General features: G+C 39.4%; 3 protein-coding genes and 1 non-coding gene across 7 annotated transcripts in view; 1 reads left to right on the plus strand and 3 right to left on the minus strand.

Moving 5' to 3' along the window:
- Positions 1-826, minus strand: part of REXO5 (RNA exonuclease 5) — a 44,787-nt gene extending 43,961 nt beyond the window's left edge. Inside the window, exon 1 of the mRNA XM_025371495.1 lies at positions 62-826. Within this exon, the coding sequence (XP_025227280.1) occupies positions 62-230 (169 nt within the window). The 5' untranslated portion in view covers positions 231-826. The remainder of the gene's footprint in view (positions 1-61) is intronic.
- Positions 82-27,942, plus strand: ERI2 (ERI1 exoribonuclease family member 2). 4 transcript variants are annotated; one of them, XM_025371498.1, is made up of 11 exons: positions 82-144; positions 2,907-2,974; positions 3,061-3,144; positions 3,658-3,785; positions 5,220-5,376; positions 6,184-6,284; positions 6,548-6,629; positions 7,226-7,314; positions 15,908-15,990; positions 17,296-17,373; positions 27,404-27,942. In XM_025371498.1, the coding sequence occupies exons 1-11, from the start codon at positions 122-124 to the stop codon at positions 27,471-27,473; spliced, it is 963 nt and encodes a 320-aa protein (XP_025227283.1). In that variant the 5' UTR covers positions 82-121; the 3' UTR covers positions 27,474-27,942. The 4 variants fall into 4 exon arrangements, with proteins under 4 accessions (XP_025227283.1, XP_025227281.1, XP_025227284.1 ...); XM_025371497.1 differs by lacking the exons at positions 15,908-15,990; positions 17,296-17,373; positions 27,404-27,942 and adding exons at positions 602-833; positions 7,508-10,218 and having other exon boundaries at positions 107-144; XM_025371496.1 differs by lacking the exons at positions 15,908-15,990; positions 17,296-17,373; positions 27,404-27,942 and adding an exon at positions 7,508-10,218.
- ACSM3 (acyl-CoA synthetase medium chain family member 3) overlaps positions 9,402-27,987 on the minus strand; it is a 35,795-nt gene continuing 17,209 nt past the window's right edge. Inside the window, exons 5-14 of the mRNA XM_025371500.1 lie at positions 27,282-27,425; positions 27,009-27,165; positions 26,348-26,427; positions 23,042-23,165; positions 21,663-21,743; positions 16,155-16,256; positions 14,709-14,836; positions 14,502-14,601; positions 10,069-10,188; positions 9,402-9,673 (exon numbers count right to left, since the gene is read on the minus strand). Coding sequence (XP_025227285.1) covers positions 9,587-9,673; positions 10,069-10,188; positions 14,502-14,601; positions 14,709-14,836; positions 16,155-16,256; positions 21,663-21,743; positions 23,042-23,165; positions 26,348-26,427; positions 27,009-27,165; positions 27,282-27,425 — 1,123 coding nt within the window. The 3' untranslated portion in view covers positions 9,402-9,586. The remainder of the gene's footprint in view (positions 9,674-10,068; positions 10,189-14,501; positions 14,602-14,708; positions 14,837-16,154; positions 16,257-21,662; positions 21,744-23,041; positions 23,166-26,347; positions 26,428-27,008; positions 27,166-27,281; positions 27,426-27,987) is intronic.
- On the minus strand, positions 23,533-23,639 carry LOC112614938. Its single transcript, XR_003117233.1, has one exon. It is a non-coding gene; the product is annotated as a U6 spliceosomal RNA (small nuclear RNA).

Raw genomic sequence — 27,987 nt, forward strand, 5'->3', positions numbered from 1 at the left:
ACCTTAGCCACAGCCGCCAACAACAACCGCCCTCTCAGCCTCGCGGGCGGTTTGAACGGACCGGAAGTAGAAGTCGAGCGACTTCCGGCAGCTGGACTTGGAACAGCAGGGAGTGTTGGGAATGGCGACGAAGCGGCTCGCGCGGTACTCGAGGGGGTCACGGGTGGGGGGCGGGTAGCTACGGGTTCGGCGCTGGCGTGGGCGGCAGAGCAGGGCACGGCAGGTGGCATCTGCGGTGACGGCCTCCATTACCTGCAGCCCCGGCGTCTGCGACCTGCCCTCCCTGGCATGGTTGGAAAGGCGCCTCCCTGGACCTCGGTCTTCAGCCTTGGGCCGCCTTCTACCCGAGGGTGACAGGAGGAGGCCTACAAACCCTGGGGTCTTGACTGTGTGGCCTTGAGCCAGTGCCTACCCATTTTAGGCCTCGGGAAACGACTGGACGTGACAGTGCCCTGCAGACTAGTTGGAGGTCTCAGGCAGGCCACCCTGAACCCATCAAGGTGTTCAACCTGTTTGAAATGCTCGTTCCTCGGTGCTGTAAAGAAATAGAACTTGAACTTAAATTTAATTTATTTAGTAAGGTCATTTTTACTTCCTGCAGAAAGGGTACACGTGCCAGCAGTTTTGCCAGGAGACTGCACTGAATAAAGGAGACAGGGTCATTTATAACGTGGCGCGTCCACCCTACTGCTGTGTCTGGTTTCCATTGGCTGGAACGGGACCTCACATTCAGTGTTTGTCCGGATTGACTAGCAACTTAGAACTTTTTAGAAGAGGCAAAGGTAGAGGAGAACAAAGGAAGGAGGAAGTAACTTGTTGGAATGCTGAGAAAGGTAACAACACTTTTAAATAAGGAAGAGGAACAGGCTATGACCTAATGTTTGATTGGACCAGTATAAGCATGCCAGGGCAAATATTTAGGCTAAATTGTGGGAGCTAAGCACATAAAATACATTGATTTCTTTATTATGGCTATCAGATATTTAAGAATGTTATCACAGGTCTTTGAATAAATTTTGCTCTAAGAGAAGTTACTATTTATTCCTAATTAGACGGGGAAGGAAGTCTTTGAAGAGGAACCTCTACTTTACTTTTTACAAACCCATTTTCTAGTGATCTTTATTTATTTATTTATTTTTTGACACGGAGTTTTGCTCTTGTTGCCTAGGCTGGAGTGCTCTGGTGCTATCTCAGCTCCCCACAACCTCTGCCTCCCGGGTTCAAGTGATTCTCTTGCCTCAGCCTCCCAAGTAGCTGGGATTACAGGCTTGTGCCACTACGCCCGGCTAATTTTGTATTTTTGGTAGACACGGGGTTTCTTTATGTTGGTCAGGCTGGTCTCGAACTCCCGACTTCAGGTGATCCACCCGCCTAGGCCTCCCAAAGTGCTGGGGTTATAGGTGTGAGCCACCGTGCCTGGCCTAGTGATCCTTTTAATTCACAATGTGAATCATTGTGTCCTCCCTGATTCCTGGACGTGCTGTGCATATTTCTGATTACTAGAAGGATGTAATATATTAGCAAATAGCATGAGCTTCAGAATTGGACAGTCTTGGGTTCACATACCAAAGCTGTGTTCCTTGGCAAATTAAGAATCAGTTTTCTCATCCTTAAAATATAGGTAGGAAAAGTTTCTAGCTACTACACTTGCTGAGGATTAAAAGAGGCTGTCATCTTAGTTTAGTACCTGCTATGTAGTAAGCAATTAATAAATGATATTTATTGTTCCCAAATCCTGGCACTTCCCTCTCTTAAACACAGAAAACTATAGGAGGTGTCTGCCTAGTTAAAACTCTACCTACTAATACCAAGTAGTTTGTTTTACTTGCACTTAAGACCTCAGTAAGCTCGTCTCTTTTTTTCTTCTTTATTTTATTTATTTAATTAATTTTTTTGAGACAGGATCTGACTCTGTTGCCCATGCTGGAGTGCAGTGGCATGATCTCGGCTCACTGCAGTCTCCACCTCCCGGGCTCAAGCAATCCTCCCACCTTAGCCTCCTGAGTAGTTGGCACTACAGGTGTGCACCATCGTGCCCCAGCTAGGTTTTATAATTTTTATAGAGACGGGGTTTCACCATGTTGCTCAGGCTGGTCTCGAACTCTGGAGCTCAAGCAATCCACCTGCCTTGGCCTCCCAGAGTGCTGGGATTACAGGCATGAACTACTTTTTCTGGCCCTATCTTTTGTTTCTTTACCCAGATTTTTAAGCTGGAAGACTGAACCATGTCCTACATTGTCTTGTCTTCTTAAAACTGCATTGTACACATAGCAAGAGCTTAAAAAACGCAGGGGGAAAAATAAGATTTTCAGTGCATTTTTACCTGTACAATCAAATGATTGTAGGAACTCAAATAAGTTCCTCAGTATTACTATAAAATAAGGGTAACATAAAATTAGTGTAAATTGGCTGGACACAGTGGCTTAGGCCTATAATCCCAGCACTTTGAGAGGCTAAGGTGGGAGGATCGCTGGAGCCCAGGAGTTTGAGATGAGCCTGAGCAACATAGTGAGACCCTGTCTTTACAAAAAAAGAAAAAAAAAGAAGAAAAAAAATTAAAGCTAGTGGGCCATGGTGGCACGCGCCTATAGTCTTAGTCAGGAGATTGTGGTGGGAGGATTGCTTGAGCCCAGGAGACTGAGGCTGCAGTGAGCAGTGATCATACCACTGCACTGCAACCTAGGTGACAGAGCAAGACCCTGTCTCAAAAACAAAACCAACAAATTAGCCTAATTTGCAAATATATACTTTCGAGGCCTATGCAGGTAAACCCAAAGTCCAGTTCAATTTCCCCTCAGTCACAATAAATAATGAGATTCTTGCCCAGTACCATTAGTCTGGTAGCCTATTCAAACAGGAGTGTGAATGAGTTTGTTGATCATATTTGGATTGCTTCACATTTTTAGGCAGCTTGGATTAATTAGGAGAAAGTCAATTGCTCCAGCAAATGGAAATCTAGGAAGAAGCAAATCCAGTGAGTAGTATGCTTAGTTTCTTTGCGTTTTGTAGCTTTGCATTTTCAGCACTGGTAAAGCATAAGAACAACTTGATCTTTTGCAGAGCAGTTGTTTGACTACTTAATTGTCATTGATTTTGAATCGACATGCTGGAATGATGGGAAGCGCCACCATAGCCAGGAAATAAGTAAGTCTGGGCTACGAATGGCCAAAGCTGGCACTAGATGAGTCACTTTAAAGTTTATAGATATAAATCAGCCAAGAGTTTAAGAAAACAGGATGGTCTGTGCATTGGTAATTTAATGTAAAACCTGTGTTGAATAAAGAAGAGCAAAATCCCAAATACCTAAATGTGTTATTATATAAAATAGTTGTTTTATATTACATACAACACCTCAATGGCATAGAAACTGAAAAAAAAAACCTTTGCAAAAAAAGTAAATTTTATATTCAATATGGTTTTTATATTTAATATATTGAGTTTTCTTTTAAGACAACATGCTTATGACTTCAATATTTTGATTTATTCTTTAGCATAACTTTATTATAACCTTTATGTCATACTGCTTTGGTCATTTTAGTATGCTTTTACTGAAAACTGGTTGTTTAATTAAAATGGTAACATGTTTAATTTAGGATGATTACAGGATTAATTTAAAAATTATTTATTCAACTGTCAATTGATTATTCTTTCATTTAGTTGAATTTCCAGCAGTGTTGCTGAACACAGCAACTGGACAGATTGAATCTGAGTTCCAGGCTTATGTTCAACCTCAGGAACATCCAATTCTTTCAGAATTTTGCATGGAATTGACAGGCATAAAGCAGGTATGATGCAAATCTTCAAATTCAGAGGTCAGTTTCAAAAAGAAAATAAAAGCTATTATACCATTTGGAATTAGATTTATTTAGTGTTAGGCATGATGGCTTATGCCTGTAATCCCAGCACTTTGCAGGCTGCTGTTCGAGAATTGCTTGAGGCCAGGAGTTTGAGACCAACCTAGACAACATAGTGAGAACTCCATCCCTACCAAAAAAAAAAAGAAAAGAAAATTTAGCCTGACTTCGTGGCATGTGCCTGTGGTCCCAGCTACTTGGGAGGCTGAGGCTGAGGTGGGAGGACCACTTGAGTCCAGGAGTTTGAGGCTGCAGGGAGGTATAATCTCAGTCTATCCTGGGCAACAGACCTTGTCTCTGAAAATAAATAAATAAATAAGTAAATAAATAAATAAGATTAGTGTTATTCTAGATTCAAGACTCGATTTATGTATTTATTTATTTATTTTTCAGACAAAGTCATACTCTGTTGGCCAGGCTGGAGTAAGGTGGCTGAGTTCATTGCAACCTCTGCTTCCTGGGTTCCAGCAATTCTCATGCCTCAGCTTCCTCAGTAACTGGGACTATAGGTACATGCCACCACACCTGGCTAATTTTTATATTTTTAGTAGAGACAGGGTTTCGCCATGTTGGCCAGGCTGGTCTCGAACTCCTGACCTCAAGTGATCTGCCCACCTTGGCCCCCCAAGGTGCTGGGATTATAGGCGTGAGCCACCTCAGGACTCGATTTAAAAAGCAAAGGAACATGCCTGTAATCCCAGCACTTTGGGAGGCCAAGGTGGGTGGATCACCTGAGGTCAGGAGTTTGAGACCAGCCTGGCCAACTTGGCAAAACCCCGTCTCTACTAAAAATACAAAAATTAGCCAGGCATGGTGTTACACACCTGTGATTCCAACTACTTGGGAGGCTGAGGCAGGAGACTCACTTGAACCCAGGAGGTGGAGGTTGCAGTGAGCTGAGATCTTGCCACTGCACTCCACCCTGGGCAACAAAGCAAGACCTTGTCTCAAAAAAAAATTTTTTTTTTAATTAAATAAATAAATAAAAAGCAAAGGAAGAATAGTGTTATAAAAATGAGGATCAAATTGATTTTATGGAAATTAAGTGACTCAAATTTGTCTTTCATTTCTGTCAGTCTGGGCTTAATGATCATATTTCCCTGTGATTTTAGTTTTTATCAATCTAATCTTTCTTACCTTGGTGGGTTCTATATAATTTCTTTCCCATGTGTTTTTACCTCTTTCCACTAAATAAACTCTTCTCCAGTTAGAACCACTTTGTTATATCTTCCCACAGTACACTGTGTTTTCATGACTTGGCATTTCTGATTCTTTTAAAACCATTAATCTTTCTCCACAGTTATAAAACATGCTAAATAATCATGGAATTTGATTGTTGAATTCAGCTTTTGTGACTCTACTCAGGCTCAAGTTGATGAAGGAGTCCCTCTGAAGATTTGCTTATCTCAGTTCTGTAAATGGATTCATAAGATTCAGCAACAGAAGAACATTATTTTTGCTACTGGGGTTTCAGAGCCTTCTACTTCTGAAGTAAAATTATGTGCATTTGTTACTTGGTCAGGTAAAAAATAAGTTATACCTATTAATCACAAATGGGTAGCATTACCACTGTGTGATTCTTTCTTTCTAGTTTTATACTTGCTAACCTAGAATTATATTTGTTAATCTTCTGGGCTAGGATGAAAAGTTTAAATGCCTAGCAGATATTAGCCAAGAAAAGTAAATTCATATGTATTTTTTAAATTAACCTTTTGGAATACCTTAAAATATTAAGCCTGAACTTAAAATAAAAAATCTTTTTAGAGTTCCACTATTATGAATTAAGCAAAGATGATTTAGTGAACACTCTTATCATGCTCTTTTCTAGAGTCTTCATCAGCTCAACATCCTTTGCTTTTATGCTTTGACACTTAAAAGAAAAAAAAATGAGCCATTTAAAGTAGGTTTTTTGTATGACTGTGTTAGAGCATTGCTGTTAATAGTCATTGATAGTAATACTGTGTTATTGATAGCATAGCATTGATAGTCATATTTGGTTTACAGTTACTACAAAATGTTTCATTTCTCAATAACATTAATATTTTCCTGGAATATAGAAAATATAGTCCTTATAATTTAACATCTTACTCTTCTTTCTGAAATAAGGTTTTACTGGGTGTTTAAGAAATCATTTTGAAATTTAGTCATCAATCCTAACTTGTTAATAGTAAGTTATATGAAGCGAATAATTTTTAGATATTAGCAGAGCAATGAAATCTTACTGTTCTATTTTATATGATCTTACAGCATTCTATTTGTAAATGGTGGCAGCATAGGTAAAAAGTGCTGGCATCGTTGACTTTGTTCTATTTTAATGTACCTAATGCAGACTGGGACTTGGGGGTTTGCCTGGAGTATGAGTGTAAAAGAAAACAGCTGTTAAAACCTGTGTTTTTAAATTCTTGGATTGATCTCAGAGCAACTTACAAGGTAACGGTCAAAAATTGGGGCATGTTTACTTTTTTCTATTGAAAAATGATTAACTGTTATCCTACACATGGGCATGGGTTTCTACAAATAAGATATTTTCTTTTGCACTGGTCACATAAGTGCATTTCTTAAAGTATTTAAAAACAACACACAAAAATGAGCACACTCTAAATCTAATAGAACTAAAAATTATGAAAAGTAGTTAATACATAGCCTTTAAAATAGTAATATATTTTTAGATATATCTTCTTTTATTTGTTTAGCTTTTCTATAGGAGAAAACCAAAAGGACTAAGTGGTGCCTTGCAGGAAGTAGGAATAGAATTCTCAGGACGAGAACATTCTGGTTAGTATAAATTAAAAATTATGTAAGCCATTTGACTTTTTAAAAATATTTCATATGAATTTCATTTTTTGGTAATGTCATTAGTAAAGGAGATCTTCAGCCTAAAAAAAAAGCTCCTAAACAATTCACATTGTGTTTTCTAAGACTTTCAAATTACCACTTTCATAAACTACTGTAAGATACACTGCCATCTAGTGGCTTTCTAGTTGCTAAAAAGAATGAAAAGAAAGGGCCAAATCAAATGGAGATTAAACAAGTGCTCAAATAATAGAATGGACTAGTGAAAAAACTGAACAAGACTATTAGATTATTCACAAATCCTGGTTCCTACGGAACGTTGGCCACATTTTTGGAGATTGTCTAATACATTTTCATATCCTCTATAAATGTGGATGAGCTTGTCTTTCATTGGTAATGCTGCCATAGCCTTCCACTTCCAAGACCAGTTTATCATTATTAAAATTAGTAGAGGGTCATAAAACTAAAACTATGTTCCAGTTTCTGCACAAGTGGTGTTTTTTTTAATGTTATTTCTTTAGTACTAAGGAAATAGTACTAGTACCACTAAATTCAGTGTTTGATATCTATATCCTCAGGGTTGGACGATTCTTGGAATACTGCCCTTCTTGCTTGGAAAATGATCAGAGATGGTTGTGTAATGAAAATTACAAGATCGTTGAACAAGGTTAGTAGTGTCTTGCCTCTTTATTCTGTCATCTCAAACTTCATAAACAGTCATACATTCTTTGAAATGTAGATTTAATGTGTGCAGTCATTTATAAATCAATGACATTTCCTTTTCTTGTCATAAACTGTATACTGAAGAAATTATGAATGCAGAGTTTCTAAAGCTATTGCATTTGTCTGTGAAATCATAGGTTCCCACTAAGAATTCCAGCATTCTGGCCAGAAATTTGAATATAAATCAAGTTGAAGAAATGTCTGCCTGTACCATTAGCATCCAGGGTCCCAGCATATATAATAATGAGCCTAAAAATACAATAAATCCTCATGAAAAAGTTCAAATGAAGTCAATTTGTGCAAATTCTCCTATAAAGGCACAACAGGATCAATTACAAGTAAAGAACAATGTAAAAGCAAGTCTTCACAATGTCAAAAGTTGCTTATCTGTTTTTAATACTAAGTCCTCTACTTCTCTGGGGCAGTTGCAGTCTCCTACCTTGAATTCACCTATCTATATGCAAAAGCAAGGAAAAAATGAGCATCTTGCATTTAATACCAAATTTAAGTCTTCAACAGTTGGTTCAGAATTGGTACTTGTTTCTACCACCATTCCAACTGTTCATCATGTTTCTGATTTGGAAATGAGCTCTACTCTGGACAGTTTACCTATGTTGGCTGATTGGGAGGATGTGGTTTTACTGCCAGCGTCTCAGCCTAAGAAAAACATAGACTGTACAGTTCCCATTAGTGACTCAGACTTAGAGATTTCATTTAATTCTGGAGAAGGATTAATGGTTTTGAAAGAATTGGAAATGCCAAGTCAGGAAAACTCTGGAGACATAGAGGAAACTCCTAAAAAATCTGAGACTTCTAACTCTATTGTGTACAAGAGTCCTCACACCACTATTTATAATGTAAAAGAAGCCAAAGATCCAGGTTCAGATATTTCTGCCTTTAAGTTACCTGAACACAAATCAGGTACCTTCAACAGAGTTAATGCCAGTATGTCTCATCCTTTAGTTTTGGGGAAACATTCTCTTCTTTCAGGTGGTACCAAAAGGAATCCACGCAGTCCCCAAGCTTTCCCACCAGCAAAAAAACAACCCTTCACTATTCATGAAGAAAAGCCTACATCATCTGATTGCTCCTCAGTAAGAAGTTCTTCCTGGAAGCATCTCCCACCTATATTAACTTCTACAGTTAACCTACAAGAGCCTTGGAAGAGTGGGAAAATGACACCTCCCTTATGCAAGTGTGGTCGAAGATCTAAGAGACTTGTTGTTTCTAATAATGGACCAAACCACGGGAAAGTCTTCTATTGTTGCCCTGTTGGGAAATACCAAGAAAACAGAAAATGCTGTGGTTATTTCAAATGGGAACAAACACTTCAAAAGGAAAGAGCCAACAGCATGGTTCCATCTCATTCCACAGGGGGAGTCACATTTAATTCACCAGAAATGAGCCATATTTGTGACAGAAATTTAAGTATTTCCACCAAAAATTCTTTGAGACTCAGGCCTTCAATGAGGAATTGATAACCTTTCATGTATGAATCCTAATTGTTCCTTGAATTTCCAAACATGAGTATTCTGATAACATCTTACACTATTTTATTTTTATTTTATATATTAATGTTTACTGAATTTATCATACTTTCTTCAGGAACCACAAATGTAATCTTTTGTAAACAGTATTTATTACATATAATAAGCAACAATAGTATATGATCCTTCTTTTATAGTTAGACCTTGAAACAAGTTTTAAACTATTTTTAAATTATTTGCAAAAAATGTGACTAATAAAAATCCCTGGTCTATTTTCAGGTAGATTCTTGTACTTTGAGAATTATCATAATCTTCTGATATTTTATATTTTTCTAAAAACTTTTATAAGTTCTTTAGTTTTATTTCACGGCTTGAACATTGGTTCTGATTTGTATATCAACATATCAAAATAATTAGTCAACTAAAGTTTGAAAATCTATGTAGCAGAGATTTGGTTCAGAAACTGCTTCTATACTATACATTTAAAAACCAGCAATTGATGACATTTTTATATTAAGAAATGATAGGAACATTGACACTAATGTGGAGGAATTTGCCAAATATTTTATTTCAAAATTTAGCCTCTGATATCATAACCACAAGATATTTTAAATCAATAGTTTCTAAGCATACTACCACAGTTTTTATCACGTCTCCATCATCCTGTGGTTTCTAGAGATTGACAGATACTATGTTTGTTTTATAGATATGGTAATTAATGAAACAAATTTAAATTGTCTTCCATTCTTTCTTTCTCAGTTCATTTCTTTTTGTCTTCCCACTGATAGTCTTTGGCAGCTCTTGAATAAATTCTACCTGTTGGCATCAAGAGGAAGAAAATTAGCCTGGAAATTTTTATCTTTACATAAAGCCAATTATATAGCAGTTTGATAATGAATTCCAGGTGGAAGAATTAGAATAGTCTTTGGAATGGGTTTTGGGTAAAACCAAAATAGGGAAAAGGGTATTGTTAGGAAACTTGTCTTGATATTAAGTATTTACTGCAAGTCCAGTAAGCCAAAGGATCAAACAAAATAGGTTCAGGGTTTCATTTTAATCTCAAAGATTCTGATTTTTACCCATATGTCATCAGTTCAGTTTGGGACATGTGGTGTAGCATGTGTGAAGAAAATATTCATTAAAATGTAAAAATAAACAGTTGAAATTTTCCATAACACTGAGCAAATATTTGTTATAATTAGGATGCCTACCTTTCTGGGATATTTGTAAGGTGCTGTAGTTTTTTTAACATGCTCCTGAATCTCCTTTATTAGTTGTTCTTGATCATGTGACTTGTAATCAGGATTTAGAACAATAAAAGCCTTTACTACCTAAAATAAATATTTGAAACACCAGGAAAATGAGTTATGCATTTGTATGTTTTAGTATGTCTTGTGTGCTTGCTCTGAGAATCTACATGCCTGGTGGGGTGGGCCAGTGTGTTTTAATAAAGTTTGATCCCAGATCTGTGCTCTTAAGCCAGCCAGTTAATTCACACATTTCCTGGTCTGTACCTAATACAGGAGAGCCTCTGGGACCCCTATAACAACCCAGCCTGGTCCAGCCTAGCCCTCAGCATGGGGATTACTTATAAACAGTAGTCACGCCAAGTTTGCCATGTCTTTGTTGAAGGGAACAGTTCACAGAGAACATGCAGTCTTTATACAAGGCTGTGAAGATTCCAGCAGCCACTTTTTTATTGTTCTGATCCATTTCCATGGCCCTTAGGAACAAGAGTAGAAATCATGGTGGCCTTTAACTGGTAGAAGCCAAGAAAGACATTATTACTTTATGCTTACAAATCCTGTTCTCCAAATTTTATCCTTCCTAGAAATGTTTTGAAAACTCTGCCTAGTTTTTGGACCTGTAATGGAGAAGACAGAAAGATAGGCCATCCCTCATAGCCCCCTTTCAGGTAAATTTAGAGTCCTGTCATTTTCTCTCCTAGGGCACTACCAGGACTGCCATTTACTGCCTTCCCTAGAGGCATGAGTCTAGGTGCATCAACCAGTATGTACCTCCAAAGCCAGATTACCAGCCCACAGCTGGCTATGCAATGATGCTTCCCTGTAGGCACAGTTCCGGAAGAGTCCCCTGAAGCTTTTTTATGATTAAATATCCTGCACTTAAGTGCCTGAAATCCTATTTAAAGATAAGCTGGCAACATTTCCTATCCACTGATCTGGGAGTAAAGGTTTGATTGAAAAGGAATTATTTGAAACAAATTAGGACAGCCATTTGGTGAGAAACAGACTTGAAGTTACAATTTTTTTCACATATGGAAAACTGTTCACTAGTGGGCAATTTGACATTTTATGAGCAATTACCCATTTTTGTCTTTACCCGAAACCCTTGTGGCCAGGCGCAGTGGGTCACGCCTGTACTCCCAACATTTGGGAGGCCGAGGTAGGAGGATTGCCTGAGCCCAGGAGTTCGAGAGCAGCCTGGGCAACAGAGTGAGACTTTGTCTCTAAGAAAAAAAAGGAAAAAATAACAACAACACTTGAACATTTTTAATTTACATGTATCATGGGGCAGTTGTGAACCCTTGTGTCTGTGTGTGTCTATGGATATAATTTTGTTCCATTCATTGTTTGACATTTTATAAAATGTCAAAATTTTATAATGCTGCATTAACATTTTTACAAATTAAAAAATTATGCTTGTTATAAGTGAGTCATTCAAAGGTAAATTATTTTAAAAACTGCAATACTGGTTCACATATTGACGATTCCTACAACTTGGATAAAGTCTCCTTTATATTTTTAAACTACTACAGAAAATGTTAAATTAACAAGGAACAACCTAACATGGGTAATAATATGAACTCTGAAGTCAGAACAGCTGGGTTCAAGTCACAGTTTGTTATGTAATGTTGGACAAGTTAGGTAATCTCTTTGTGCCTCAGTTTCCTTCTCTGTAAAAGAGATTATGATGATTAAATGAATTAGCATAGATGTATAATGCCTGGCACATAGTCATCAAAAACATTAGCTCTTAGTTGTAGTCGTAGAATTACAAGAAGTTTGGGTCTTTTTTTTTTTTTTTTTTTTGAGACGGAGTCTCGCTCTGTTGCCCAGGCTGGAGTGCAGTGGCCAGATCTCAGCTCACTGCAAGCTCCGCCTCCCAGGTTCACACCATTCTCCTGCCTCAGGCTCCCGAGTAGCTGGGACTACAGGCGCCCGCCACCCCGCCCAGCTAGTTTTTTGTATTTTTTTAGTAGAGACAGGGTTTCACCACGTTAGCCAGGATGGTCTCGATCTCCTGACCTCGTGATCCACCCGTCTCGGCCTCCCAAAGTGCTGGGATTACAGGCTTGAGCCACCGCGCCCAGCCTGGGTCTTATTTTTTAACCCGGAATGCGTAAGTGGGCTTCAAATCTCTCTGAAATTCTGCAAAATCTTGTAGTTTTCTGAGAAAAGTCTATGGCTGTGCCATTCAATATGATAGCCACTAGCCACGTGTGGCTATTTCAATTTAAATCAATTAAAATTAAGTAAGATTAAATACTCTCAGTCACACTAGCCACATTTCAAGTGATTGATAGCCATGCATGGCTATCACATTGGATGGTGCAAATATAGAACATTTCCATCATTGCATAAGTCTTAACAGTGGCCTATGGTTTTCTTCAAATTCTCAAAGAGGTATGTGATCCCAAAAATTTAAGAACCTAGTGATCTACACAAATATTCCTCAAGTCTTTATTTCACGTTCCAATGTTAAAATGGTATTTCAGATCCAAATATTCTTTTTAATCAATTCTGGAACTTGCTACCCAATTACCCTGCCTGGCAAGACCCAGCCTGGAGAAGGACCTAACCCAGCTAGAATAGGCCTGGCAGCAGAAAGGGAGGCACGGAGCACATGGCCGTTTTGTTCATGCACACCTCATTTGAGACACCCACTCACATCTTCTACCAGGAAATGCTGCAGCCCACCACTGTTGGGAAACTGGCCACACTTTCCCCCTCACTCTGACTAATCCAAGCCCTATGCCAAGACCCCAGAGCTGTGAGGGGCCCACAACCCACTTATAGATCTTTTCTATACTGTACTCTAGGATATCAAGTGGCTGCCAAGCCAACCCTCTTCCGAAAGGCTCAGCTACCATCCTGTCCCAAGTAAGCACCTGTTGAGGTGGGTAAAACTGATGATGACTGATGGTAGGGGAGAGGTACAGGAAGAGCTAAGACTCGTGAAACCTTGCCGGTGGTGTTCAGGGCAAAGAGACAAGCCAGTAATCACTGACTGTTTCCCCTGCCCTTAGCTGCCTGGAATATATCCTTTCACAGTAAATAGCGATTGTTATCCTAGCAACTTGACAAACTACCAATTCCCAGCCACTGGGCTATATCTGGAACAACTTTGGGCCATCCAGGAGGACTTACAGGGTATCTTCTGGCATCAAAGATCAGTTAGGGGAATCATTCCTGGGGGAGATCCACCCTCCACTGTAACATGTACATCTCCCATTTTTACCTTAAACTTTTTTATTTTTTATTTTTATTTTTTTGAGACGGAGTCTCGTTCTGTTACCCAGGCTGGAGCGCAGTGGCACAATCTTGGCTCACTGCAACCTCCCCGTCCTGGGTCCAAGTGATTCTCCTGCCTCAGCCTCCCAAGTAGCAGGGATTACAGGCATGCGCCACCATGCCTGGGTAATTTTTGTATTTTTAGTGGAGACAGGGTTTCACCATGTTGACCAGGCTAGTCTCAAACTCCTGACCTCAGGTGATCCACCCACCTCAGCCTCCCAAAGTGCTAGGATTACAGGTGTGAGCCACTATGCCCAGCCTGCCTTAAACTTGAGGACCTATTTCATCCCCGAGATTGGATACCTTCTAACTCTGCCCTGTGCCCTGTGCTTGAAGCCCTATACCTAGGAATTGAGATAAGGAGCTTGAATACATGGTACAGAAAGTTCTGGATTTGTAGTGACATGAATATCATCTTCAAAACTTGGGTTCAGTGTTAGAAGTGACATGGATTGAAGAAATACTTGTGGGAACTCGTAACTCGCCTAGAGAAACCCTAGAGGCATGTTGTAGACATACAGGCAAAACACAGGAGGCTGCCTGGCATGGTACTTTCAAGCCAAAATACTGTGTGGTCAGCGCCAATAGGAATGGGCTTTCAGGACTCCAGTGTTATTCAGAGTTTACTTCCTGAAACCTCTACTTATTTACCTACCCAGACTGCTTATGGTTACCTCAGTTCTGGCCTCTGGTTCCCACTTCTGACATCTGATGCCAGCCCATTCTCCCTCACTACACCAGGGACCTTGTTGGTTTCCAGACCTTCTGGGTAACAACTTTATCCTATCCAGCTGCCTTTGGTCACCCCATCCTGGTGTGAGCCTGACATTCACACCATCTTTGCCCTAGTCCACCATGGAAGGAATTCAAATTCTTTCTAGTACATATTTTCAGCCTTATTTTGTTTGTTTGTCTGTTAGGATCAGAGCTACAACTCATAATTCAATCTTATTTTGTAGCAGTTCTTTCTGACTAGCGTATTTCTATCTGACTTGCATATTTAGTGAATGAATCATTTGGTTAATTCTGTTTCATTGAGCTACTGTTCGTAAGTATGTGTTAAATTGCCAACAAATTATAAAGTTGACATGAATCAGTTCTTTTACCTCTCCTCTGATGGGGTCTGGGCTGCTGACAACAGCTGACTCTGCAACTGAAGGGTGTTCATTCAGGGCATTTTCTACCTCAAATGGTCCAATTCGATAACTAGAAACACACATGGCAGGAATATATACGGGTGAGTGACAGGTTCACTCTAGAACACTGATCACCAGTTAACACAGACAATATGCACATATGGAAAAGAAAATTACCCAGAGGATAATATGATATCATCTGATCTTGCAACAAACCAAAAATACCCATCTTCATCCATATACCCTCTGTCCCCAGTGATATAGAAATTGCCTCGTAGAGTTGAAGCTGTTTTTGAAGGATCATCCTGCAAAGCAAATAGCATTTTGTTATTATTGTGAATCCAACTCCTCTGGTCAACTGGAATTTTTTTTTTTTTCTCCCCGAGACAGAGTCTCATTCTATCACCCAGGCTGAAGTGCAGTAGTACGATCTTGGCTCACTGCAACCTCTGCCTCCCAGGTTCAAGCAATTCTCCTGCCTCAGCCTCCCAAGTAGCTGGGACCATAGATGTGCACCACCACGCCTGGCTAATTTTTGTATATTTTCGCAGAGATGGAGTTTCCCCATGTTGACCAGGCTGGTGTTAAACTCCTTACCTCAAGTGATCCGCCCACCTCAGCCTCCCAAAGTGCTGAGATTACAGGCATGAGCCACCACTCCCGGCCCTCAGTTGGATTTTTAAATGTTCAAGGAAGCAGAAAAGTTTGGCTCCTTTGAGAAGCATTAGAGTTAGGAAGAGATAGAATGTGAAAATAAGGATGAAATTCCAGCATGGAGCTAGCCCAACAGAAGAAAGGTAAACTACAGTTACAAAGATTAGGCATGTTTCCATCTTAAGATTTTTCTTAGATTACAAAATAAATATTGCAGGAGCTCAGAGGAGTAAACTAAATTAAGTCTTTTGCTAACTGATTAATATATAATGCTGGCAGGAAAAGAGAGAAGTAAATACTCGGAGTCAAAAGAAAGCACTGACACCTAATAAAGAGCAGACAGGTTTGTTTTGTTTTTGTGTTTTGTTTTCTTTTACACAATAATAGAACTGGTTCTGCAAGTCTGACATAAGAAAAATGAACAAGATACTGTTAAATTATATAAAATACATGGGCAAGTAGCATCTGGATCTTTTACTATATGATAGAGACTTTGCTCTAATTTGTATACTGTGATTAGAGATGAAAATATTCTTGCAAACAGTAAGGAGTTTAGAAAGCCTCTTGTGAAAGACATTTGCTTAATCCCACCACCCCCGCATCCCCTGTCCCTCTCACTCTTCCTGAAAAGAAAGAGCACTACTTGGATTTCAGGAAAATGAGCGGGTTTTGTTTGATAAATGAGAGGATCATGGGATGATAAGAGGCCATCTTCTTTCTAGGGTCCCTTCCTCTTGCCTTCATGGACCTGGAACAGTGATCTAGCCTCAGGAGACCAGCATGCTTTTCTTCAGCAAGAATTTGGGTATTTCTTCAATTTCTTGTCTTTGGGATTACTATTCAGGACAACCAATCTGTCAAGAAAGGATCAAGTATCTATCCTAGGTATGTTTTGTGGCAAACAGGGATCGTTACCAAGCACTTGAGAAATAAAATAGAAAATAAGAGATTATTTAGTAAGTCACTTACTGCATAATGAGCAAAAAGGCCAAATGGTCGGTTAGGTAGAACTTGAATGCCAATATCTCCTTCTTGTCCAGGAGGTAGAACATTGCCATTTACATCTACAATCTAGGATAAAATAGAACGATTTATTTAAGGAAATTTTTGTTTAATGTCACAGCTTAAATATTAACTTTGCAAGGTTTGTTTTGGCTTTTGCCATTTAAAAACGAAGACTTAAAAAAAAATTTTGTGTGTATGAGACAAGGTCTCACTTTGTCACCCAGGCTGGAGTGCAGTGGTGCAATCATAGCTTATAACTCACTGCTGCATCAAACTCCTGGTCTCAAACAGTCCTCACACCTCAGCTTCCCAAGTAGCTGGGGCTATAAGCACATGCCATTATGCTCAGCTAATGTTTATTTTTATTTTTTGTAGGGTGAGGGTCTTGTTATGTTTCCCAGGCTGGTTCCCAGTTTCAAGTGATACTCCAGCCTTGGCCTCCCAAAGTGCTGGGATTATAGGCATGAGCCACTGCACCTGGCCCAAAAAACATTTTAAATATACTTTAAATTCCTAAGAGAGATATATTTATTTAAATTATTATTGCATAAAATATTAAATACAGGTTATGAACATGTGAAAGAAGGATAAAATTTTTTTTTTTAAATTTTACCATCCAGCAATAATCTAGTTTTGGTAATATCCTTTGAGACAATGTAGACAAATAGAAAAATAGGATTGCTGGCTGGGCGCGATGGCTCACACCTGTAATCCCAGCACTTTGGAGGCCGAGGTGGGTGGATCGCCTGAGGTCAGCAGTTCAAGACCAGCCTGACCAACATGGTGAAACCTCATCTCTACTAAAAATAGAAAAATTAGCCAGGCGTGGTAGCGGGCACCTGTAATCCCAGCCACTTGGGAGGCTGAGCGGGAGAATTGCTTGAACCCAGGAGGGGGAGGTTGCAGTGAGCCGAGATCATGCCATTGCACTCCAGCCTGGGCAACGAGTGAAACTCCATTTCCAAAAAAAAAAGAAAAAAAAGAAAAACAGGATTGCTTTGTAATATACAGTTTTGTCAACCTGTTTTTATCATTTAGTACTAGGTCTTATCTTTTCCTTTTGATAAATAAATGTCTTCATTACTGGTTTTCAAACTTTGTTTAGCTGTGGAACCTACAGAACCTTACTTCGGAAGCCCAATATAAGTAAACAGGAAAAGGGGAATATTCTCTGGTTGACAATGCTGAGTAAGCCACAGCCTTGCTCTCTTACCCTCTCTCCAATCCTCATCATTCCCTGAAGTGTCTAACAGTAACTAGCATTTCTTAAGTACTTACTACATGCTAAGTAATCAATGCTAAACCTTTAAGTACTTTACATGTACCTATTCCTTACTGTAGCCCTATATGGTTAGAACTTTTATGCCCATTTTACACATGAGGAAACTGAGGTGCAGAGCGTTTAACACTGTGCATGATTGAGCTGGAATCCAAATCTCACCACTTACACTCCAGGTCATATGCTTTTAATCATTACATTCCTCTGTGCAATGCCTCCAGAGAGTTTAATCCAATTTAAAAAAATCAGATTAGCATTTCTCAAGTTGATTGCTGATTTTATATATCAGAATTTGCTCTAAATGACTTTTAGCTGTTTCTAAGTATCAAAATTCTGCTTTTATATATGTTTTCCAGATACCTTCAAACCTGAGGTGTGGCCTGCATGGAGAATAAGTATAATACTTATCTAGCACTTTCCAAAAGGAAAGGGGCTTATGTGCTGATTGAGAAACTTAAATGGCAAAGGAATTCTAAGTGTAAAAACTTCTCTTTAAGCTCTTGCAAATAAAAAAAATATAAATTCCCACCCAGTGATCTAAAGAAATATGTGGTTCCAGGTATGAAGGAATTATTGACGGAAAGGAAGTATTTTAAAAGTTCCAGGTACTTATCACAGATTTTAATAGATGGGAATATACAAAAAATCTTCTGTGTCTGGGGAGAATCATGTTCCTCATTGTTCATAGGGTCTTAAAATGTTTAAACATGAAAATTATGAGTATTTAAAAGCACACAAAGAAGAGTATAAAGGTTGGGCTTTGAAGCTGTAGGAATATTCACCTTGTTGGAACACATCCCCAGATGCCAGAATGTTACTGCAGATGCTCTTAGCTAAGGAACAAGAAGCCCAGTAATAACGGCCCGTGGAAAGAGTTAAAAATGAGTGGGGATGCAGGCAGAGTACTGTTTTCCTCTCTGTCTCATCATATTTGCATTCAAAGATAGCTGCTCTAGAAAACCACTGGGCTCAACTTAATGTGGAACACGTGGGGGTACCTTGCAGTTGGGATCACTGTGAGTACAGCTGTGCCTGTAAGACCCTGATAGCCATGCATATTGGGAATTGCTATTAAGGGAGGAAGAAAAAGAACATTGCTGTGTTACATATCAACTTCCCTGTAATGCAGACATGAGCGTGCTTAATTATCAATATTTCTTTCTTCAACCTAAGGTAGCCTGTTAACCAACAAACTATTGTTAAGCCTGTTTATGGAATGCAACTAGGGCTCTCCTACCAATTTTTCTTAGAGAAGCTTTTCAAAGAGGAATGTGAGGGAGAGGTAAATAACAGCACCCATCTTTTGGCTCTTCATTACATACTAAGCATTCTGATATGCTCTTTAAACATATTGTCTTCTTTAATCATCACAAGAAACCTATGAAATCAGTTCTGTTATTATTTGGGTTACCAACCATCTGGGGACTGAAGTGGTGAGGGGTTGTGGGGGATTGGTTCTTCATGATGTATTGCCTTAAGTGCTAAAACCAGATAAGTCCCAGGCAAACAGACAGATTGGTCCCTCTAGTCCCAGCTTTACAAAATAGGAAACTGGAACTTAGAGAGCTTTAACAGTGTACCCACAGACACTCAGCTAGTGAATAGCAGAGATACAGTTGAACCACTAGGCTATCTATCTTGAGACAAGGTTCCCATAGCAAGGTTAAAGTGAGAGAAAGGACCCAGGATCGGGTTTATTCTATAAAAAGTTACAACAGCAATGAAGTTCATCTAAACTCTCTCAAACTTACTTGATCCTAAAAACGACCTGGAGGTGCTTGTTAAAATCACAAGATTTCAGATTCCAGAGTCCCACTCCAAATCTATTGAATTGGTCTCTCCAGGGGCCTGATAATTAGTATTTTTAATACATATCCATATGATGTTTATGATCAAATAAGCTTGGGAAACATTTATCTAAGAGCTGTACTCTGTTAATTCATCCATATTTTTGCTGCTTTTGCTCTCTCTTAATGTACAGATGGGTCTCTGAATTAAGATGGGTTGAACCTACTATTTCCCAACTTTACAATGGTGTGAAAGAGATAACCATTCAGTTGAAACCGTCCTTCTCTCTAGATGCTGGGCAGCAACAGTAAGTCACAGTTTCCAGTCAGCCATGCATTTGTGACTTAGGATGTTTTCAACTTATGATGACTTTATTTTGGGACATAACACTACCATAAGTTGAGGAGTATCTAAATTAGCGTAAGTTCCTTTGGCTACACCCAGCTTTGAAGCTGGGTTGATCAGAGAACAATTTTAATCCTATATAAAGTTTGCTGATGGGGAATTGGAATGCCTCCTAGGCATCGGGTGGTAGCAATGGCAGTGGATACAGAAAGACTGGAAATGGCCAGGCAGGCTTGGGAGCAGAGAGGGAAAGTGCTGCAGCCACTGTAAACTGAAGCCTCTTTGGGCCTAGTTGACCTCCTCAGAAGGTCTTGACCTACCTCGCCTGAGAGGACAGTGTTGTGTTGTGGCTTAGAGTGCAGATATTGGAACCAGACTATTTGGGATTGAAGCCCGACTCTAGCAGCTATTAGCTGTGTGACCTCTGGTAAGTTCTTTTACCTCTTTGTGCCTCATTTGTAAAATGGTTCTAATATTAGTATGCTTCTCATAGGGTTTCTTCTGGAAATTCAATGGGTTAATATTTATTTATTTAGAGACAAAGTCTTGCTCTGTGGCCCAGGTTGGAGTGCAGTAGTGTGATCATGGCTCACTGCAGCCCCAAGCTCCCAGACTCAAGCAATCCTCCTGTCTCAGCCTTCTGAGTAGCTGGGACCACAGGCACATACTACCACACCTGGCTAGTTTTTTATATTTTTTTGTAGAGACAAAGTCTCACATTGTTGCCCAGGCTGTTCTTTGTGGGGAAAAGAAAGAGATCAGCCTGTTACTGTGTCTATAGACATAAGAGACTCCATTTTGTTCTGTATTTGAGATGCTGTTAATCTGTGACTCTACCCCCAACCTTGTCCTTGCAAGAGACATGTGCTGTGGTAACTCAAGGTTTAATGGATTTTGGGCGTGCAGGGTGTGTCTTTGTTCCTAGAAAAGCTAGGTATTGTCCAAGGTTTATCCCCATGTGATAGGATGAAACAATGCTGCTAAAAGGTTTATCTCAAGGCACAGGATTTTCCTTTAAACTTATTCATGTCACAGAGATCCTTGTTCTTATGTCTTACTGCTGATTTCCTCCCTAAAAATGATCCTATTGTCCTGCCACTCCCTTATCTTTAAGATGGTAAAGATAATTATCTATAGTAAATACTAAGGGAACTCAGAGACCGGTGCCGGCGTGGGTCCTCTGTAAGCTGAGCGCGGGTCCCCTGGGCCCCCGCTTTTCTTTCTCTATACTTTGTCTCTGTGTCTTATTTCTTTTCTCAAGTCTCTCGTTCCACCTAACGAGAAACACCCACAGGTGTGGAGGGGCAAGCCACCTCTTCATTCTTGAACTCCTGGGCTCAAGCGATGCTCCTGCCTTGGCCTCCCGAAGTGTTGGGATTAAAGGCGTGAGCCACTGCGTCCAGCCTAATGGGTTAACATTAATTAAATGCTTAGAACTGTATAGTTCACGCCTGTAATCCCAGCACTTTGGGAGGCCGAGGCGGGCGGATCACAAGGTCAGGAGATCGAGACCACGGTGAAACCTCGTCTCTACTAAAAATACAAAAAATTAGCCGGGCGCGGTTGTGGGCGCCTGTAGTCCCAGCTACTCGGGAGGCTGAGGCAGGAGAATGGCGGGAACCCGGGAGGCGGAGCTTGCAGTGAGCTGAGATCCGGCCACTGCACTCCAGCCTGGGCGACAGAGCGAGACTCCGTCTCAAAAAAANCTCTAAAAAATCCTAGAAGGAAACATAGGGGGAGAGCTCCACAGAGTTGGTTGTGGCAAAGATTTCTTTTTTTTTTTTTTTTTTTTTTTTTTTTAAAGAAAAACCCCCCAAAAAAAAAAAAAAAAAAAAAAAAAAAAAAAGAACTGTATAGTACAATATAGGTATCTGCAAAATAATGGAGACCAATAAGCTAACATTTCTAACTCATTTTCATCTATTAATAAAAATTAAAGTATCATGGAAGTAAAATGGAATCACCATCATAACGAAGAGAGTTTATATGGGGGGTAAGCGGTAGGTAGATAGTGTACAGATTGGGTTGTTAAGCATTCTTCTGGAAGGGGATGTGCAAACCTTAACATCAAAAGCAGGAGAAGGTTTTCCCATTGAGCCAGGTTTAATTTTCATTCCCTTAAAATTTCCACAGATTAGCACCTAGTTAAGAAGAAGAAGAAAAAGTAAGATAACATTACAAGTCACTTAAAATTTATTCATCTATCATGCATTCATTCAACAAATTATTTATTGAACACTTACTATGAACTAAGCTCAGAATGAACACTATACTCTCATGGAATGTAGTGATAAACAACATATAAATACATGCATATGTATAAAATATAGTTATAAGAATAATTACTCATATATCCATATTTATCAAAACATGAGTATGCTAACATTTGCATTTGTATTAGCATGATACTTGCTATGCTATTTCTAGTTCATGAATTTTTCAATTTTTGTTTTTATTTTTGATATTTTCATTTTTTACCAGGTGATACATTATCATGGTTCATAAATTGAAGCATTATAAAGACACATTGTGAAAAGTTTTTTCAACCTTTCTCTTATCTATTTCATCTTACTCCTCCCTCTTGCACAAAATAACCACTGTTGTTCTTTTTTCCCATTTCATTATTTATTGTTATTTCATTTTTTTGTTCTTATTTCATTCATTTCCTCTAGAATTTCTTATTCCTTATATCTATGAGCTCTTTAAAAAATCCTTTTTAGGCCGGGCGCGGTGGCTCAAGGCTGTAATCCCAGCACTTTGGGAGGCCGAGACGGAAGGATCACGAGGTCAGGAGATTGAGACCATCCTGGCTAACATGGTGAAACCCCTTCTCTACTAAAAAAAAATACAAAAAACTAGCCGGGCGAGGTGGTGGGCGCCTGTAGTCCCAGCTACTCGGGAGGCTGAGGCAGGAAAATGGTGTAAACCCGGGAGGCGCAGCTTGCAGTGAGCTGAGATCTGGCCACTGCACTCCAGCCTGGGCGACAGAGCGAGACTCCGTCTCAAAAAAAAAAAAAAAAAAAAAAAAATCCTTTTTAGAGTATTGTTGCTAAGGAGCTGTCCAGCAAACTCTTAATATTTCAGGCAGCAAGGAGCTCAGCATTTTCCGTTTCGAGGCAGCTCTAAATAAGATACTTCCCTATCACATTGGGAGGAATTCTTTCTTTCAGTAGATCCAGTATTATTTCATTAAAAAAAAATTGTAATTGCCCTTACTCTGATCCATTAACAGTGGTGTTTGTCAGTGAATGGCTATTTAAACAGCTATCTGTTAACAGAGCTTTTTTGCAGTTAGGTTCTTGCAAGCATTGTTTTTTAAACATTTTCTAACCACTCAACTCTTATCCCTCAAATAATCGTAAGGAGACAGTGGACACTTTGGTTTTTATTCATCTGACTAAATGGAGTCCAGCTATGTCTTTTCAGTGAGGTCAGGTACCGTTTCAGTCTGTCCATATCCTTCGTAGATATCTAGGCCCGTCTTGTTTCTCCATTTTTCAGTCACATCAGGGGTGATTGGTTCCCCAGCACTCACACAGTGCTTTAAGCTTTTAAACTTATAGCTTCTCAGAAAACCAGATAAGTTAGATTTAGGAGGAAAAATGGAGAGAAGTGAAAATTAAGGATTATTTCTTATGAACTTCAATATAAAATGTTTTAGTTGCTTTTTAATTCCTCTCCCTGGCACAAAACAAACCATTTTACCCCATAAATAGATACATCTACTACGCACCTACACAAATTAAAAATAAAAATATTAAAAGATAAATCATTCTAATATCATAGAATGATATTAGAACATCCCAAATACTAGTTTTTCTTCACCCCCCGTTTTGGGGTGGAGGTGTAATTTATTACAAAGAAAGTCATTCTGTTCTTAGGGAAGGTACCCCATAATAACATTTTATTTTATTTTGTTTTCATTTTTATGTTTTCATGGACTGCTTCAAAAATTTGCATGTCATCCTTATGAAGAGGCCATGGTAATCTGCTCTGTATCATTCCAATCTTAGTGTATGTGCTGCTGAAGCGAGCACCATGATAACACTTTAAATCAGCAATGAAAAGTTTACCAATTGTTTGGTTAAACTGATGGTGGGATATTTATACAATGGAATACTATGCAGTTATAAAAAATGAGGAAGCTCTTGGACAGTGCTGTCCAATAGAACTTTCTGTCATGATGGAAGTACTCTGTAATCTACTGTACCCACTACAGTATATGGTAGCCCTATATGAATATTGAACACTTGAAACAGGACTAGTATAACTGAGGGATTGAATTTTTAATTTTATTTAATTAATATTTATATTGAAATAACTATCTGTGGTTAGTGGCTACCATATTGCACAACACAGTGCCAGAATGTATTGTTAGGGGAAAAAAGCAAGGTGCAGAACTGTGTGAATCTTGTGATCCCATTTATGTTTATAACAGAGAAGGGGAGGCCAGGTGTGGTGGCTCACGCCTGTAATCCCAGCACTTTGGGAGGCAGAGGTGGGTGGATCACCTGATGTCAGGAGTTCGAGACCTGCCTGGCCAACATGGCAGAACCCCATCTCCACCAAAAATACAAAAAGTAGCCAGGCATGGTTGTGCACACCTGTAATCCTAGATGCTCAGGTGGCTGAGCCAGGAGAATTGCTTGAACAGGAGGCAGAGGTTGCAGTGAGCTGAGATTGTGCCACTGCACTCCAGCCTGGGCGACAGAGCAAGACTCCGTCTCAAAAAAAAAAAAAAAAAAAAAAATAGAGAAGGGGAGAACACATGTGTATTAGTTTGTGTATTTTCAGGGAGAATAGACAAGAAACTGGAAACTCAGTTTGCCTCCATGGAAGAGGACTGGGTCACTGGGGACAAGGTTTGAAGCAAACCCTTTCACTGTGTATTTTTTTTATACCTTTTGACTTTTAAGGCAGGCGAATTATTTCCTATTCGATAATTAAATAACATCAATTTAAATATATTTACCCGTGATATGTGCTATAACAAGAAATACATAGATGTTGAGTATCTTTAATCTGAAAATTCTAAATCCAAAGTGCTCCAACATCTGAAACTTTTTTAGCACTGACATGATGCTCAAAGGAAATACTCATTGGAGGATTTCGGGTTTCATGTTTGTGGATTAGGGCAGCCCAACCAGTGTAATGCAAATATTCCAAAATCCAAAACAATCTGAAATCCAAAAGACTTCTGGTCTCAAGCATTTTGGATAAGGGATACTCAACCTGTACTGGGTCTTCATCCTGGGTTCCTGGCCCAGAGCGTCTAAAACCTTTGTAATTTCCCAAGTGATGGGTGTGCTAGGAGTATCTTTTGTTCTAATATTTTGCCTTTGACTGTAGTTCCTGACACAGAGCTTCTAAATTCCATGGAATTTCCTGGGTGATAGAATTGTCTTTTGTTCTCATGAGGTGACTCTCAATGGGGCTCCCATATAGGGGTTGGTCACCAGAAAGGCCAAGCCAGGAATAGAAGCTTGGCACTTTCAGCCTCACCCCCATTCTTCAGGGAAAGGAGAAGAGCTGGAGATTGACTTAATAATCAATCATGCCTACATAATGGAGCCTCCAAAAAAAAAAAATCCCTGAAATATGAGGTTTGGAGAGCACCACGTGCCAGAAAGGTAGTGCACCCCCACTCCACAGGGACAGAAGCTGCTGCACTTGGGACCTTGTGGACCTCACCCTATGTACCTCTTCATCTGGCTAGCTATTCATCTGTAACTTTTATCATATCTTTTATAATAAGCCGGGAAATGTAAGTAAGTGTTTTCCTGCATTCTGTGAGCCATCATGACAAATTACTAAACCCAAGGAAGGGTCATGGGAACCTCTGATTTATAGCCATTTGGTCATATGCGCAGCTGACAGCCTGGATTTGTGATTACCATTTGAAATGGGAAACAGCCTTGTGGGACTGAGTCATTAACCTGTGGGATATGATGCTGCCTCCAGGGAGATAATGTCATATTGATGTTGGAGAATTGGTCAATGTGTGGGAAAAGATCCCTTACATCTGGAGACCAGGAGTATTGAGTGTTGTGAATATAGTAAAATAGTGGTTGCTGGGAGCTGAGTTATGAGGATGCAAAAGCATAAAAATGATATAATGGACTGTGGGGACTCTGGGATAAGGGTGGGAGGTGGGTGAGGGATAAAAGACTACACATTGGGTACAGTGTATACTGCTTGCATGATGGGTGCACCAAAATCTCAGAAATCACCACTAAAGAACTTATTCATGTAACCAAACACTACCTGTTCCCCCAAACCCTATTGAAATAAAACAAAACAAAAAACAAACAAATAGACAAAACAAAGAGAAACAGGGGTTGTTTTTCTTTTCGGATTACCAATGCACCGTTTCAAATGGAATCAGCATTTGAATCCTCTTTTCTATCTGCTGGGATAAGGTTCCAAATAGAAGCAAGTTCTCTATTTTCTCAGCCCAAAGAAAGCCATCATCCAAAAGATTTACCATCTTCTTACCCATAACCACTGGGCTTAGAGCTATAGATGTAGCTGAACCCTCACTTTCTTCTTGTTTGGGGGAGCCTGCCCTGGACACAGTAATTATCATTTACAGAATGCAGGCAAGAAGGAGAAAGAGGAAGAGGAGAAATTGCTAAATCCTGTGTCTACTGGCTTGGAGCTATGTTTCAGGCAGAAAGATCTTTTATTTTATAGCTTCCTCTTCTCTCCTCTGCCCACTAAATGCCTATTTATTAACATTTCTTACCTGGCCATATCATTCTGTACAAGCATTCGGTATACAGTTGCTGCTGAACAGAAGACTGTAATGGGGTACTTGGAGAGTGTCTGCAATTTAGAAAAAGCAAACTCTTGGTCTTACTACAACTTTAATAAGTGCTTAAATGTCTTTGGTTGGCGCAGCACAATTTAAACATTGTTTATGTTAATGTTAATGTAAATGCATTCTTACCGTTTCTTGTAGAATCATCCCTCAGTGTCTGCAGGATTGGTTCCAGGAATGCTTAAGTTCCTTATATAAAATTGTGTGGTATTTGCATATAACCTATGCATATCCTCCCGTAAACTTTAAATCTCTAGATTATTTATGCTGCCTAAAACAATGTAAATGCTATGTATATATTTGTTACATGGTATTTTTTATTTGCATTTTTTTAATTGTTGTATTTTGTTTTTTTGTTTTTCTTCCCAAATATTTTCAATACGTGGCTGGCAGAATCACAGGCTGCAGAACCTGTAGATACAGGGGGGGCCGACTGTATCTTTTCAGGCTTATTGACTTTCTGGATGTGACACATCTTAAATCATACTGTCTACTCTGATCTCTGCAAGTTGCTTTATTCACCAGTTCTGTCAGCCATACTGCTTAATGCATTTCTAAATATTGACCTCCCTGTGCTTTGGCTTACTTGCAAGACAGAAGTTGGCTCAAAACGGGGTAAATGGTGTGCGAATACACATGCTCCCTGGATCCATGGAGAGAAAACACTACTCCAGGCAGACTTTGCCCAGCCCGTATCTGAGGTATTCCACATCACATCTGAGGGTGTTAAATCTAGCCAGAACCTGGGAAAACAAAGAGTAGCCCTGATGTACATAGGAAAGTAAATATAAAAGACCAGGACATAAGTCATCATCTTTGCAGTTTTGACACTTCAAGTTGCACTTCTGTGGAAGTATACCTTCCATTTACAGATAATCCTAAGCCAAAACTGCTGTGGGTGTGTGCAGTCATTTTCGGATATCCACTTGTTCCACTGGTAAAGAACATGGCCATGATCTCATTGTGTTTTGTCTTCACACAGGTGTGGCTGTCACTGGCACATCTGCAAAGGAAAAACTACAGTGACTGCATGTTAAACACAGCATCATAGACTGTTACCACTGAAACATTTTGAGAAGCTATCCACTTGAACCTCTTCATGTCGTGAATCAGGTGCCAGTGGGTTAGCCTGAATTACAGGGTAAAAGCCATCACTTTCTCTATCCTTTTGGGGCTTTCTAGAATCAAAACTCAACTTTGTCATCAAAAGCTCATTTGTAATAGCTGCTTTCCTAGCTTTTTAGTCTACGATCAAGAAGGATTGAAGCATTTTTAAAACTTGAGATTTTTATCATACCTCCCGCAGAGTGAGGAGTCTGTGATCTTGCAATCATGGATAAGGAAGAATTTTCCCCTTCCCTCCCCTATGGATGCTTTAAAATGTGGTTTTTAAAAATGGGTATGTTAATACAATACATGTTAGTAAAAGTCATGGGTACTGATGGGCCAACGAACTACAGCCTACTGGCAAAATCTGACCTGCCTCTTGTTTCTGTAAGTAAAATGTTATTGCCTATTCATTGATGTATTATCTGTGGTTGCTTTCACACTGCAATGGCAGAGTT

This window comes from Theropithecus gelada, chromosome 20 (genome assembly GCF_003255815.1).
Source record: "Theropithecus gelada isolate Dixy chromosome 20, Tgel_1.0, whole genome shotgun sequence".
Classification (NCBI taxonomy): Eukaryota; Metazoa; Chordata; class Mammalia; order Primates; family Cercopithecidae; genus Theropithecus; species Theropithecus gelada.

Coding starts and splice junctions, on each gene's coding strand:
- ERI2 (XM_025371496.1), top strand. CDS start 122: ATGGCGACGAAGCGGCTCGCGCG. Junction 3,145..3,657: donor CCACCATAGCCAGGAAATAA/GTAAGTCTGGGC, acceptor TCTTTCATTTAG/TTGAATTTCCAGCAGTGTTG. Junction 6,630..7,225: donor CTCAGGACGAGAACATTCTG/GTTAGTATAAAT, acceptor CTATATCCTCAG/GGTTGGACGATTCTTGGAAT.